General features: G+C 54.6%; 1 protein-coding gene across 2 annotated transcripts in view; it reads right to left on the bottom strand.

Annotated features, from left to right (window-relative positions):
• Positions 1-14,176, bottom strand: part of RAB11FIP4 (RAB11 family interacting protein 4) — a 79,513-nt gene that overhangs the window by 13,405 nt on the left and 51,932 nt on the right. For both annotated transcript variants that reach the window (XM_058560316.1, XM_058560317.1), the window contains exons 2-5: positions 4,597-4,826; positions 2,225-2,419; positions 1,527-1,661; positions 1,184-1,219 (exon numbers count right to left, since the gene is read on the bottom strand). In XM_058560316.1, the coding sequence (XP_058416299.1) occupies positions 1,184-1,219; positions 1,527-1,661; positions 2,225-2,419; positions 4,597-4,739 (509 nt within the window). In that variant the 5' untranslated portion in view covers positions 4,740-4,826. The remainder of the gene's footprint in view (positions 1-1,183; positions 1,220-1,526; positions 1,662-2,224; positions 2,420-4,596; positions 4,827-14,176) is intronic.

The raw sequence follows: 14,176 nt of genomic DNA, 5'->3' as shown, positions 1-14,176 counted from the left end.
GGCTGCAGAGGCCCACTGGAGACTGGGGACCAGACTTAGGCTATGGGCTGGCAGAGCACCCAGTGCCCCAGGGAGGGTGCTGGGAGCCCCCCCCTAGGGAGGCTGCCCTCACCTAGTCAGGGGAGAAGAGTTGCCTGATCTCTGAACTCAAGAGATCATCCAGCTCAGAGGATGGCAGACGGGCTGCTACGCCCCTCCTGAGCCCCCCACAGACACGGCCAATCCACCCCAGCTCTCTCCTACTGCTTCAGAACGTTTTCAGGCCAGTGTTCTAGCCAGCAGCTACCAAGTGACCAGCCCCTCCAGCCCTTCCAGCTGGAAAACGGCCCAGCGAAGGCAGCCTGGCTCCCCAGTCCCAGCAGAGGGTCCAGGCCTCCCAAGACCACCCAGCAGGACTCAATGCCCTCTGCCAAGCTGCTTCCTGCTACATCTCTGGGGATCCTGGGGGAAGGCAAAGGGAGGGACACCCACCCAGACTGTGCTGGGCAGTGGGTTGGTGGGCGGGACTAGAAACAGGCAGATGTTGTCAAGGTAACTCCTGCCTGAGCCAAAACCCATTGTCACTCCCCAGGGACTCCCACTTCCCTCTCCTGACAGGCAGCAGCCAGGGTCTCTGCTAGGAGGCTGTCCCACCCCGGCTCCTGGGCCAGAGCCTGGACGCTTGCTGGGCGCTCCCAGAGGCCTGGGCGTGGCCCTGGGGCCAGTCTGCAGGAGAACCAGAGCAGGATCCCGGCAGTCCCGCGAAGGCAGCTGTGCAGAATTTAACCTGGAGCCGAGTGACCAGCTCCGGTGGGGCACAGGCATGCCCCACCCCTGGCAAGTGGCACAGCTGCCAGCTCGAGTGCAGGGGAGGGCACTGACGTCGTGAGGTGGGCTGTGTCTCTTGGGACATCCCTGGGGTGCCTGCCTGAGGCTGACGCAGCTGAGGGTTTGGAGATGCTGATGGCTGCCAGAAGGCACAAGGGGTGGGGACGGGCAGGAGGCTGGCCCTTCTTTTTCAGAAGCAGATCTCCTCTGGCTGCTCTGCCTGCACTGCCTTGGGATGCCTCACTCCCCTCTGCTCAATCAGCCACATGCAGGGCACTGGCTGGGTCTGGGCTGCTGGCATGGAGCTGGCCACCCGGCAGCAGGAACACAGTTAACGGGGACAGCATTCAATCCATCCTCCCAAGGGGGGCCTTACCGTCCAAAGGCCGTGCTGGAGATCTTTCGGTTAGGGCTAGAGAGAGAGAAGAAATGGTCATTGAACACAGGGAGCTCTAGTCCACTCCTTACTCTGCCGTGCCTGCGAGATAGCAAAGTGCAGGGGGAGGCTTTTCGCGCCCACTGAAGGGAATTAACTAATCAGCTGGGTCCTGAGGAGCGCCCTAATTTTCCTGTTGCAAAACAACGCAAGCCCCCGAGGATCAACTCCATTCTGAGAGTGCTGTCACCTACCCAGTCAGCAAGGGGCCACCCCACCTGCTGCTTCTCCCTCGGGTCCCCACCCCAGCCCCCCACACCTCGGCTGGGCCCCAGGGCCTCACCTGTTGGCCTTCAGGTTTTTCAGTCGGGCTTCCAAGTCGTTCAGCAGGTTGATCTTCCTGCAGCACTGAGAGCAGTAAACATCCAGCAACTCGCTGTTGTACATGCGCCGCATTTTCCTAGGGGTCTGCCCCGCGCTGATTCACGAGAGAGGAAGAAATCACCTCCTTGACTGCTGTCCAATCCGGTGCCCTAGCCCATCCTGCCGAGCTTACTTTACTGGGCTCCCCAATACCTGTGGAGCATGTGTGTGTGTGTGTTTGGGGGCGGGGGGGGGTGGAAATACAGCAACAGATCTTCCCTCCTCCAATACCCTCAAAGAGAAGAAGCCAATGAGTTGTACCCATTTCACAGATAAGGCAACTAAGAGCTAATGTCAGAGGAAGCAATGACTCAGGTGCGTGGGAAGGTCAGTATGGCACCTGGAAGGACCCTTCGACACTGAGGATCCAGGGAGCAAGACCACAAAGACTCCCGAGTCTGCAGCCTCCCAGGCTGGTTAATTTTGTTTCCTCCCCAAGACAGAAGGAGGGAGGAGAAATTCCAGACTCACAATCAGGGTGCAAAGGCAGCACTCCTAAACCTCAGGAGCAGAACCCACGTTGCTTAGGATTCTGCCTGCCGACCCCCCTGGGATGAGGCTGGGTTGGTTCTGCCACTTTTCCTGGACCCCAAATGCCCTTCCAGACCCAGGGACCACCTGGAAGACACTGAAGAGCCCAGGTCCGAGTAGACGTTGGTCCTGGTCTCGTCGTCGGGGCAGGGGCTGCTGGGGGCACAGTCCACGTCATCCCCCTCCCCGTAGTCTTCAAACTGCTCCTCGTTGCTGAGGAGCGAGGTGGTGGAGTGGGTGGAGAGGTCCGACGTCGTCATGGACGGAGTGTGGACCAGGGACCTGTGAAGAGAAGGGCTGGCCATCAACGGGGCCCCGCCCACAGCTGTGGTGGGGAAACTGACAGGCCTCTCTCGAGGTCCCTGGCACTAGAGGTATCAGGATCCCGACCAAGTGTGCACTTTTTGACCTGGGAAGTACACTTTTGGGACTTTATCCTAAGGGAAACAGCTCAGCACAGAAACTGTTTCTGCACAAGATTCAAACCAATGTTTCTCTACAGCAGAAGAACACTGCTTACAACCTAACGGTTTACCTACCCTACATTAAATTACAGTTATTAAATTATAATACGTATTAATAAATTAAATGATTAAATTACAAGTATTATAGTGTGTATTACTAAATTATTAAATTAAGGGCTACCAAATTGTTAAAAGGTTTATAAAGAATATTGGCAACAACATGGAAAAATTAATACAAATTAAAAGTTAGACATAGGGCTGGCCCCGTGGCTTAGTGGTTAAGTGCGTGCTCCGCTACTGGTGGCCCGGGTTTGGATCCCAGGCGCGCACCGACGCACCGCTTCTCTGGCCATGCTGAGGCCGCGTCCCACATACAGCAACTAGAAGGAGGTGCAACTACGACATACAACTATCTACTGGGGCTTTGGGGGAAAAAAAAAGGAGGAGGATTGGCAATAGATGTTAGCTCAGAGCCGGTCTTCCTCAGCAAAAAGAGGAGGATTAGCATGGATGTTAGCTCAGGGCTGATCTTCCTCAAAAAAAAAAAAAAAGTTAAACATAAAATTTTAGATATAGTAAGACTGAGCAGGTAAAATGTCTATACAGAATAAGGAAAAGTAGGAAATAAAAATATTTGAATGGTAACAAGGCTTGGGTTTGGGTGGTAGGACTATAAGTAAAGTAAGATATTTCCCCTCCATTCTCATTTTTCCTACCTTTTTCAAGTTCTGTTTAATTGGCTTGTAGTCTATAATGAAATGAAGTTTTAAAATAACGACCTACTAGGGAGACCGTTCTCCTAGTTTACAGAGGGGATTTCTAGTCCAAAGAAGCCTAACTCTAAAGAACACAGGTCAGAGACCCTAGGCCTCTCATGGGTGACCCACGGTGTGGCCTGTGACAGTACCAAGGGCTGGTTGAGCCCTGACTGCAACCTAAGAACAAACAGAAGTACAACTCCTTGCCTGCCAAAATACAGCTTCCCTTCAGTTGTCATGCAGTCATCGCTGTGTACTGCACTACCCACAAATTAGGGTTTCTTCAACCTACTCAACAACGGGAAACCTGGGGCCAGCCCGGTGGCGTGGTGGTTAAGTTCGCACACTCCGCCTTAGCAGCCTGGGGCTCACAGGTTCGGATCCCCAGCTTGGACCTACACGCCGCTCATCGAGCCATGCTGTGACAGCGTCCCACATACAAAATAGAAGGAGATTGGCACAGATGTTAGCTCAGAGACAATCTTCCTCAAGCAAAAAGAGGAAGATTGGCAACAGAGGTTAGCTCAGGGCACATCTTTCCCCGTTAAAAAACAAACAAACAAGAAAATGGGAAAACTGAAACAGTGCCAAGGAGCATGTAACAGGTTAAGGCAGTAATTCTCAAACTGGGCCCTTGAGGAACCCCAGGTTCTATCTAAGAATCACAGGGCCAGACCTGAAAGATCAGGTCTCCTGGGGCCTCCACCCTATGTTATTCATTCACTTATTTGTCTGCTCTCAGGTGTCTTAGCACCCCGGGGTTGAATTCACCATACTCCTCAGTTCTCTCTCCTATAAATGTTACTAAAACTCTTGGCACCCACTGCTGGCTGCCTTGTGGTGATTAGTTCCAGAAAACGATGGAAACAATCAAGTGGCAAATGACTGCCAAAAGGTCAACAGGTCTGTGATCAGTGACCAGTGTCCTTGGGCTGGTTGGTCACAGGCACGGCTGAGGGGCTGCCCCCAGGAAGCAACGTGAACAAACAATTCCATAGGGCCCCACGGAGAACAGCATGGCGCCCAGAGCTACTTGAGTGTGAGAACTCCCTGCATTGAGGAAAGTGTGTTGGCTTGAACCACGTGAAATTGCTTTTGAAGGTCAGAAATGATTAAAAATTGACAATTTCATATGGTTCCACCAATACTGGGACCCTCTCCTCCCCTCCAAATCTCTGGGTTGGCCATGACCATCACCTTCTCCTGAAATGCGGAGCTCCAGACAGTTTCAACTCACTTGTCCTCCGGCAGGAACAGGCCCACGAGCCCCCCATCTTTCTCCTCGGCGGGATTCCCGACCAACCCCTCCAAGCTCCGGGTGCTGTCCACGGGGCTGTCCATGTCTGACTCCAGGGGGCCCTCGGGCGGGGCCAGCGTCATAGCCTCCTCCTCGTCCTCGGGAAAGAAGCCGGGCTCCCTGGGGAGGAGCTCGCCATCAGCAAAGGTGGGGTCTGGCACCTCACTGCCCTGGGAAAGACGAAGGGGTACAGAATGAGTGAGGCTGACCTCGGGGCTCGGCCCCCCTCATCAGGCTGCAAGGACATCAGCTAGGCCAGGGACAGCGGCTTGTGGGGCGGGAGGCCCACACTCCGGCACCTCCAGCGTGAGAACGCCTGGCAGGTGCTGCCTCCTGAGAGCCTAGTGAGGAGCCAGAATCCGCAGGCACAGGCATCCACGGAGAAGTGCCACAGCCAGGCCAGCCACGTTGTTCAGGGCACCCGGACAGCTCATCAGGGTCCCTGTCACAAAGTCTGCACAGGAAGCCAAACGACTTGGAGGAGGCGTCTTGGTGGCTGAGTGAAGGGCATAGCCACCATGAATTGCCACCAAGAACGACGACCCTGACCCAGCAGAGCTCCATGCAGCATGGTGTAGGGACATCCGCACAGCCTGGGGTCTGCCCTCCATGATTCTGGGCATGTCAAACCTCTCTGAAGCCCAGTTCTCGCCTCTAAACTGAGAATGGCAATGGAATCTTACAGGGTAATTGTGTCACAGCAGGACCTCAGTGAATAAATCCTGGCCACAGGACATGATGCCAACCAGGGAGGGACAGTCTGCCTTGGCCCTGCCACAGCCATGCTGGGGAGTAGGAAGACCAGGTCTTTCAATTCTGAGCTTTGGGCTGGTCCCCAGTGCCAACCAGCCTGTCCATACAATGTCGGTGTGCAACAAAGATTTGCCTGAACCTTCTGCTAAAATCATCTTACAGGAGAAGAGCTCTGGCTTTACTCAGAGTTTACCCTCATCTGAGAGGTAGCTCTCTGCAAACCATTTCTTGGGGCTGCTTTGCTTCTAAGGAGGTGGGTACCTCCGAGGTGGCACTGCTTCCCCCTGCTCCCACCTGAGATGTCTAGCTATTCCCAAGGTTCTTTGGTGTGCTCCTCGGCTATGGCTGGCAGCGCCGCTCATTAAAGGTGCTTCCTCCAGCCCCAGGACTGCAAGAGGACTAACAGTAGCAAGGGCTGTGAAAAGCCTCGGGCATCTTGGACAAGAACAGGATCAGCGACATCCAAGGAAGGTGGTCAGCGACAGGTGCCCGCCCGGACACACGCAGCCATCCGCTGCCGGTGGTGAGCAGGCAGCCCTGCTGAGGGTCTATCCCAACCAAGACACCCCCGGGCTAAGAAGAGACGGCGATTAATGAGCTTGGCTCCTGCCTGTGCCATGACTCGGGCTGAGCACCAGATGGACCAATAAAGTCGACACCAGGCAGCCAGATGCCCCTGACCGTGCAGGCTGAGGAGCTATGTAATTAAAATCGCCCCTAGTGTTCCCATGGCCCTTCCCACCTGAACATCACTAATCCAATCCTACATGGCTCCCAACCTTACCAGACCTCGTACCCTAAGCCAGCTCTTTGTCTGCAAGCCTGAAGCTGCATCCAAGTAGAAACAAAGGGAAACCAACATTGACTGAGCAGCCACCAAGTTCTGGAGACCACACTGAGAGTTACCATCTATTATCCCTTTTGGGCTTCATGACAACCCTTCAGGACAGTGATTCTTATCCCCATTCTACTAGTGAGGAAATCAAGGCTCAGAGAGCAACCTGCCAGAGGTCCTCTGACCAGGAGGCAGAGGACACCACCTGTCTCCGGCCACCACATGGCTTGGTTCCATTTGTTCTTGATGCAACCCACACTTCACAGATTTTCACACCTCATGGTGACGATGAGGAGAGCACACGTTGTAGGGACACACTACTAATTATGAGGCCCAGGCACTTCACCCAATGCTGCCCACTCCCTACCCCAGCAGGAAACTCTCTGGGTTAGTGCACGGATACCCAAAGAGAAACCAGGCAGGAGGGAGACAGCCGCCCAAGGAGAGCTGGGGCTCACGGACGAGCAACGGGCGCACTCCGTTCCTTTACCTGCAAGCTTTTCCCCTTCCCAGACACACGGGCAGGAAAGTTATCGCTGGCAAGGAATCCCTGCTCTGTGGCTTACATGACACTTCGCCCCTTTGCAAGTGGGTGTTTCTTCCCATCTTCACAGCCCTGTGAGTTGGGTCTCCTTTCCCCCTCTGTGTAGGTGAAGTGACTTGCCTGGGGCCACGTGGGAGTTAGTGGCAGGGCAGGACTGGGACTGGACTGGGAGTCACCAGTGCCCATGCTTTCCCCATGGCACCATGTCAGCAGGGGTCCCGAGGAGGCTGCCGCCCACCTGCTCCCAGGAGGCAGGCAGGGCACCAAGGGGACACCCGCATCCATGCTCCTCAAGTGTCCAGCTTGGCCTCTGGCCAACTCATGTTTGCCTCACTGGACACCAAGATACGGAGGCCGAGTTTCTGCTGGGCACTCTGCCCTGAGACACCCAACTCACATATGGAGGGAGGGACCAATGGCCCCCTCTCACCCGACGAACCGCAGCAACATACCCACACTCCTAGAAGCTGGCCCCAGGCCCTGACCAGGGTGGGAAGAGTGACCTTGAGTGGCTTGTCTCAGCCACAGGTGGGGCAGTAGAAGGGGTCAGAGGCCCCCACACGGGTCTCTTCCTTCCAACAAGACCACCGCCTCGTAAGGCATATTTTTACCCTCTGACTGAGCACAGTCCACATCTGCCTGGCCCTTCACACTTGACAAAGCCTCCTGTCTGTCTGTCTCTCACGCACACCCCCGTTCATTTCTTTCAACAGCCCCAAGAGCTCCGGAGGGTGCACAGGGCAGAGATGAAGGATTCATCGTCTCCGTCTGACACAGAGGGAAGACGAGGCTTGGAGTGGGAGGAGCTGCCCTGGAACTCCCAGCCACAGAGGTCCCTGCTGAGACCTGAAGCCAGGCTCCCGACATGCCAAGTCTGGGCATGCTCACACACTCGTGTGCGAACACACACATTCTCTCTCCCTCAACACACCAGCCTTTTCTCTTAAAATTAGCTCCTCCGTAAATTAACACCTTATCATTCAACCCACAATTGTTTACCCAAGGCAAGTGGAAATTTTAATTATAACTTCAAAACCATTTCTAGTAGTTTTCCCTTACATTCAAATAATATAAAGATAGCTATAAGAAAAGTAACTAACTGTGCACCTTGGTTAGTCTGGCCAGCACCAGTTTGGCATCTGTCCTGGACAAAAGTGACCCTGTCCCCTGCTCCTCCCTGAGGACCTCGGCCAGGCCCAGCTCCCACCTTCCTGCGCCCTCTGGGGAAGGGCTTGGGTGCAGCAGCCGGCCTAGGAGGGGCGCTGCCTGCTCTGACCCGAACACCTCAGGAATGGAAGCAAAGCAGGGGCAGCTGCTGGAAGGTGCTGGAAGGCAACCTCTCATCCCCACCTCGAGCCACTACTCACTGGCTGGGAGAACCTGAAAGTCACATCAGAAACCCTCTGGGCCAGTTAGTTTCTTTAGTTTTTTTTAGATGAAGCTACAGAGGGAAAGGAAGAAATCGCCCATAATAAAAACATCGTCTTCACAGGGCTCCTAGGCGGCCTGGGAAGATGCTCGATCCGACAGCACAGTTACCCCCCCGCCAGGCCACCTGGGCCAGTCAGGGACCCGCATGGAGCCTCCGTGTCACATGAGCTGCTGAGAAGAGGGAGATCTTTGGAGAATGTGGAGGAGCTAAAGTTAATCCGCCTAGGGGTGGTCAGGCAAATTCTCCTGCTGTTGCAAGTGCAGCCGAGTTCCCGGACAAACCCCAGGTTGACTCCGGGCAGCAGGGACCTGAGCTGCAGCAGCCCCCAGGGCAGAAACATCGGGGTGTCTATGCTGACAACCCAAGGCCCAGAGAGCTGCCCGCTGGCCCAGGCCACACGGCCTGCGTCGGGATCTCCCTCCACAGCAGTGTGCTCCTCGGGGTAGAGAAGACCCCCAGGGCGGGATCCGGGACCTGAGGCCTGCTCTGGAGGGATGGCAGGATCAGGGGAGTGGGGAATGGCTTTCACAGAAAAGGTGTCTGGTTTTTGGGGGGCCTTTAGGGAAGGGACAGTGTCCTCAGGAGGCAGCTCCAGGCAACATCTGTGGGTAACCCGTATCCCCAGGATTTTGTCCCTCAGGACCCAGAGCCAGCCCTGAGCACAGAGCTCCCGTCCCCCCAGGGCACAGGGCCAGCAACTGTGGGCCCCACAGGCATGGCTGGCCTATGTCCAGACCACTCCAGGTCACCTCCTTCCACCCTGCTGAGGGGTCCCAGCAGTGAAGGGAGATAGAGCGGGTGCAGTGTTCCTCCACAGGCCCCACGACACTCCTGTGAGCAGGGCTGGGTGGGGGCATGGCTCTGGAGCCCAGCACAGTGGGTTTTAGTCTCGGCTGGCCTGTCTACTCACAAGCTGTGTGACCTCAGGCCAGTGCCCTCTGAGCCCCTGACTCCTTACCTCGAGAATGGGACAGTCACCTCCACCTCAGAGGCTACTCTAAGGGCCACACATGACAATTTTCACAAGCACCAGAGTGTCAGCAGCTGTGGGAGCGTTAAATTCTCATCTGGCCTGGTTAGGGGCTGCGTGTTGCAGATGCCGAGCCATCCCTACAGCCCACAGGTCCCCGGACAGTCAGCCAGCGAGGTCCTGGACAGACAGGAGGCCAGGAGGTATGCCTTCCTCAAGAGGCTGGGCCTAAGGAATTATCTAAGACCAGAGGTTTCTGGAGAGTTCTGAGGCCCACGGCTGGGGAAAGAGGCCCGAGCCAGGCACTCTGGCAGGGCAGGTATGCACCCTGTCTCCAGCTGGGGCTGGATGGAGCTGGCCTCAGCGGGAAGTGGGAGCCTGGAGGTACACAGCCTGCCTGCAGGGCCCCTCTCCAGTCTCAAGAGCAGCGTTTATCTGCCAGCAGGCCCCAAAGTCACCCCTTCCTCTGTAGGAAGTTGGCATGGGCTGAATTCAATGACTGGTGAAAAGGCCAAGTATCAACACCCATGTGTGTGGAGGCCATCCAAGCCTCAGAGTGGCCGACAATGCCCCACCAACCACGCTTTCAGAGGGGGTGCAGAGGGGCCCAGCCGCCACGACCTCATTTGGTCCCACCTCGCCGCAGCGGGATGTGCCTTCAAGTCACATACCCACTACTCTGCAACTTCCTGGCAGCCAGTGCACGGAGGGCACTGACAGCAGGGGACCCCATTTCCACATTCCTTGGGAAAAGACCCTAAAGGGGTAACCATGGGGATTTTTACCTCGGAACTCCCAGTGGTCAGCATCGCAGGGAGCACATGGGGGCAATGAGCAAGTATCTGTGGAGTCACACTACACTGCGGATGGTGAGCTGGGAAGAGCCCGCCCACGGCAACCCTGAGGCCCGGGGCTGATCCTGGCTTGGTCACTGGCTGGCTGTGTGACCCTGGCTAAGTCACTCAATTTCTGAGCCTCACCTAAAAACAGGGATGGAAATACCTGGCAGGATTGCCACAGAGAATCTAGAACAATGCCTCGCACCTCACAGGTGCTGGAAACGTGGCAAAGAAGAGGGGGCCAAGTGGTGTTAGGAGCAAGCTCTGGATGTGGACCAACCCCTGGGTTCAAATCCCGGCTCCACCACTTACGAGCTCTATAACCTTAGGTTTACTGAACTTCTCAGTGCCTCAGTTTCCCCAACTATGGAATGGAGTTAACTATTATTAGGATTCAATGAGTTGGCACATGTTCTAAGCACACATACAAAGTGCTCAATAAATCTAAGCTACTATTATCTTCATTGTATTGAGAGAACACAACCAGGGGTGCCTTCTGGCCTAATGGCCTCTATCCTGTTTCCGGGACCCTGTCCCTCTGATCCTTGGTGGCACATGGGCAAAGGTAGGTTGGGTTTAGCTTCTGGAAACCAGACTTTTGCAAGTTGCAAAGCCTGCCCTCCAAACACGCCACGTGCCTCTCTTTTCCCCACCAGGGTCTTCTGCCCACTCTCTTGGGACGATCTCTGTGTGTGTTAATTACACCCTTTAATAAGTGTTAGAATGAGCTGCTGCCTGGGCAAGGGAGTCCGGGAGGCTCCGAGGCTCCAGCTCGTCCACCCCCAGCCCTGGCAACAGCTCCGCTCCCCAGGCAGTAACTGAGAGTCAGAGAACAGCTCTGTGGGGACAGGGCTGGTAAAAATAGTTTGGGCGGGCACATCCCAGCTTCCCTCACAGCCAGGCACCAGTGGGCACATGTGGAACCCCAATGCAGGGTACGGAGTAGGGGGATGGACAAAACCAAGCCTAGTGTGGAGGGAAGCCAGCCTGCTGTATGGGGCTGAGCAGGCTTTGGGGGGCCGGGGATGAAACCCCTCATCATACTCCTGTCCAGCCAACAGCCCAGGAACAGTGACAGGCCTGGGCAGGGTCTCACCGGGTCTTTCCCACAGGTAGCAGAAGATTCAGTTTAAGCAGCTAACCTGTGGGTGCCAATGCCCCCAGGTCCACAGGGAGGAGACTGGGTTACCTGGGCTGGGATCCCCTACATGCCATTGTGGCTCGGCTGCTCTCATCCCACAAAGATGGTGGCAGCAGAGATTAGTAAGCAATCCAGGCTGTACCCGACTCCTGTCTGTGGCTGCCAACCTGCTCTGAAGCCAGGCCTCGCTCTGCAGACGGGCGGTTGGTGCTCATCAGTGGCTGATAAGAGATTCTGGTTTAACAGAGGATTGCCCAGGTGCCGTCAAGGGGTGAGGCTGGGAATAAAGGGGGATTTAAGTGCCCACACAAGGAGGCTGATGCCTGAGCCTTGCCTTCCGAACAAAAGTAACCTCGGCTCAGATACGAGGCCTGGGCCGGGCCCCAACAAGGCCAAAGGCAGATGTGGGAGCCCAGGTCACCAAGTTATTAGAGTTTATCGCCCGTCTCGGCCAGCCCTGGGGATTGACCTCATACTGTGAGATAAAAGCTCTGTAGCCCAAGCCTCCCCCTCTGGTGGGGAGGCCGAGGTCAGGAAGACAGGACAGACTGCCACACTCCCATCCCCAGGAGCCAGAGCAGAGAGTGGCCAGGAACCACCCCCTCTGCCACCCTCTCTAGTTAACCTCCCTCGGGGGCGGGGGGTGAGGGGAGGGGGGGCAGCCAAGGCAGCTTTCAGGCTCTTTCCTCCCAGCCAGGGACTCCTGGGTCCACCTCCTGAACCCACAACAGGGAGGGCACCACCAGCAGCTCAACACCACCCCTCAACGGGGCTCGCCGCTCCTGCTGCAGGAGCCTCCAGGAGCAGATCTCAGTGCAGACGCCTTGACTGCTACACTCTCCTTTCATCATAAAGTGGACCTGCAGATCCCAGGAGGGGCAACAAGAGTGACAACTGGTGTCTCCTCAGGAGCTCATTAGTCTCCAGTGGAAAACATTAAGAGGGGTTTGAGTCTCATATCAGCCCCTGGAGGGAGGTACTAAATCACCCCATTTTACAGATGGGGAGACTGAGACTCTCCGGCAGACTTGGTTCAGTCCTGACTCTGGCCCCCACTGGCTGTGGAACCTCAGGCTGGTACTGAACAGAAGAGAAAGAGAAAGTCATGCTCGTGTTTCTCAAGACTCCCTCCCACGCCATTTACATAAAGCAAAGGCGATGGATAATGAGTTCTGTTGCTGTATACACTACCACATGGAGGGGTGCGGGAGCCCACCTTGCCTTTTTTCAGTGTTTTAATTGCAACTCTCAAGCTGTCTCTCTCCCTCATCTTACATCCTCCCCCAACACACGCTGCTGACAAGGTGGTGTCACAGGAGCGCAAGGGGAAGGGAGAGCTCCCAGAAAAACTCAGAAATGAGGGATGTCAGATAGCCCTCTCGGAGCTAACCTAAGACCAGAGGTGGGCAAATTTCCTGCAGGGTGGCAGAGCAGAGAGACTGGAAGTATTAAGGGGTCTAATGTGTGCCCAGTAAGAGGCTGGAGGGAGGGCCTGAAGCAGATCCTGGCAGCGTCCTCCCAGGCACTGGCCAGAGGTGTTCTGTCTCACTGATCCCCATGTGCTGCATGTCCCCGAAAGCTGTGGAGCCCAGCTTAGCTGGCACCAGAACTTGAGACCACTCAATGCCCATTCAGACTTTCTAACCAGCTCTCCTGTGGCCAAGTTCACCCACACCCTCCGATCAGGGCAAGCGCCCCAGGAACCTGCTGCCGACGGAAGAGAGTGGCTGCCGAGCTCACGGCCAGAGTGCAAATGTCACTGTAAATAATGAGCTGGCATTTTGGCTCTGTGCGTCCATCTAGGGTCAATCTGTGAGCATGAGCAGCACCCAAGTCCCAGGGGTGCGGGCAGGGCCAACAAGATCTGGTTTTCAAGCCCGTTAGGCTACGGGCCAGACCGTGGACCCCATTGGAGACGCCCCTCACAGGGGGGCCATCCACCCCACCGGGAGACACTCTGAGCCCTCTACTCCCACGGCACCACTTCTGCTCCAATACCATGTTAGATCACGTCAAAAGTTAGCAGTCAAAAAAGAAAAATAACAATGTAGTACCGAAAATCTAGTGGAGAAAAAAAACGGAATTAAAAAATGCTTAAGTCATCCAAAAGGACACAGGAAAAAAGGAGGAAAAGAGGATCAAAGATCAGAGTGGGACAAATAATAAACAACTCAACCTTATCAGTAATGCAGCAAATGAAGTGGAATAAACCATCCTATTAAAAGACAAATATTGTCAGACTAGATAAAAAAACAACTACATGCCATTTACAAGAGAATTTAAGCATAAGGATACAGAGAGGTCAAAAGCAAAGGAATGAGAAAAGATACACCACGTGAACACCAACCAAAAGTGGGAGGGGCTATATTAATATCAAAGTGCACTTTAAGGCAAGAGATACGGGGACATTAAAAAATGATAAAAATCAATTTCATGAGATGTGACACTCCCAAACGTTTATGCATCTAATAAGTTTCAAAATATATAAAGCAAAACTTAACAGAAGTCATAGTTGGAGATTTTAATCCACCTTTCTCAGTAATTGATGGGGCAAGCAAACAAGAGAATCAGAAGGGAGACAGACGATTTGAACACCACAGACTTGACCTGACACAAATAGAATACTACACCCAATAACTGTAGAATAAAACCATTAGGGGAAAGGTTGACGAAGAAGTGGATATTTGCACAGTACCAAAGAATCACCCTATAGATTACCACAAAACAGATTACCACCATCCCTCCCCCAGACCTTTACTAGGGAGAAAATAGGCTATTGTCACTTTAGTGCAGTGATCAAACTGAGCACCACTAATTGGGAACATCAGACCCTGGCCTCCTGATGTGACACGATAGGAAGGACACAGCATCACCTGTCATGTAGTCTTAAAACACTTAATTCTTATCTAACTTCTACTAAACGGGAAAGGGGGGATAGAGGAACCAGTTACACATCACCACAGGGACATCATCAGACAGAAAGCATGTGGGACCTTCTACAAGACA

Source organism: Diceros bicornis, chromosome 18, assembly GCF_020826845.1.
Source record: "Diceros bicornis minor isolate mBicDic1 chromosome 18, mDicBic1.mat.cur, whole genome shotgun sequence".
Taxonomy (NCBI): domain Eukaryota; kingdom Metazoa; phylum Chordata; class Mammalia; order Perissodactyla; family Rhinocerotidae; genus Diceros; species Diceros bicornis.
Note: the sequence above shows the minus strand (reverse complement) of the source record. Positions and strands in the feature narration are given on the sequence as shown.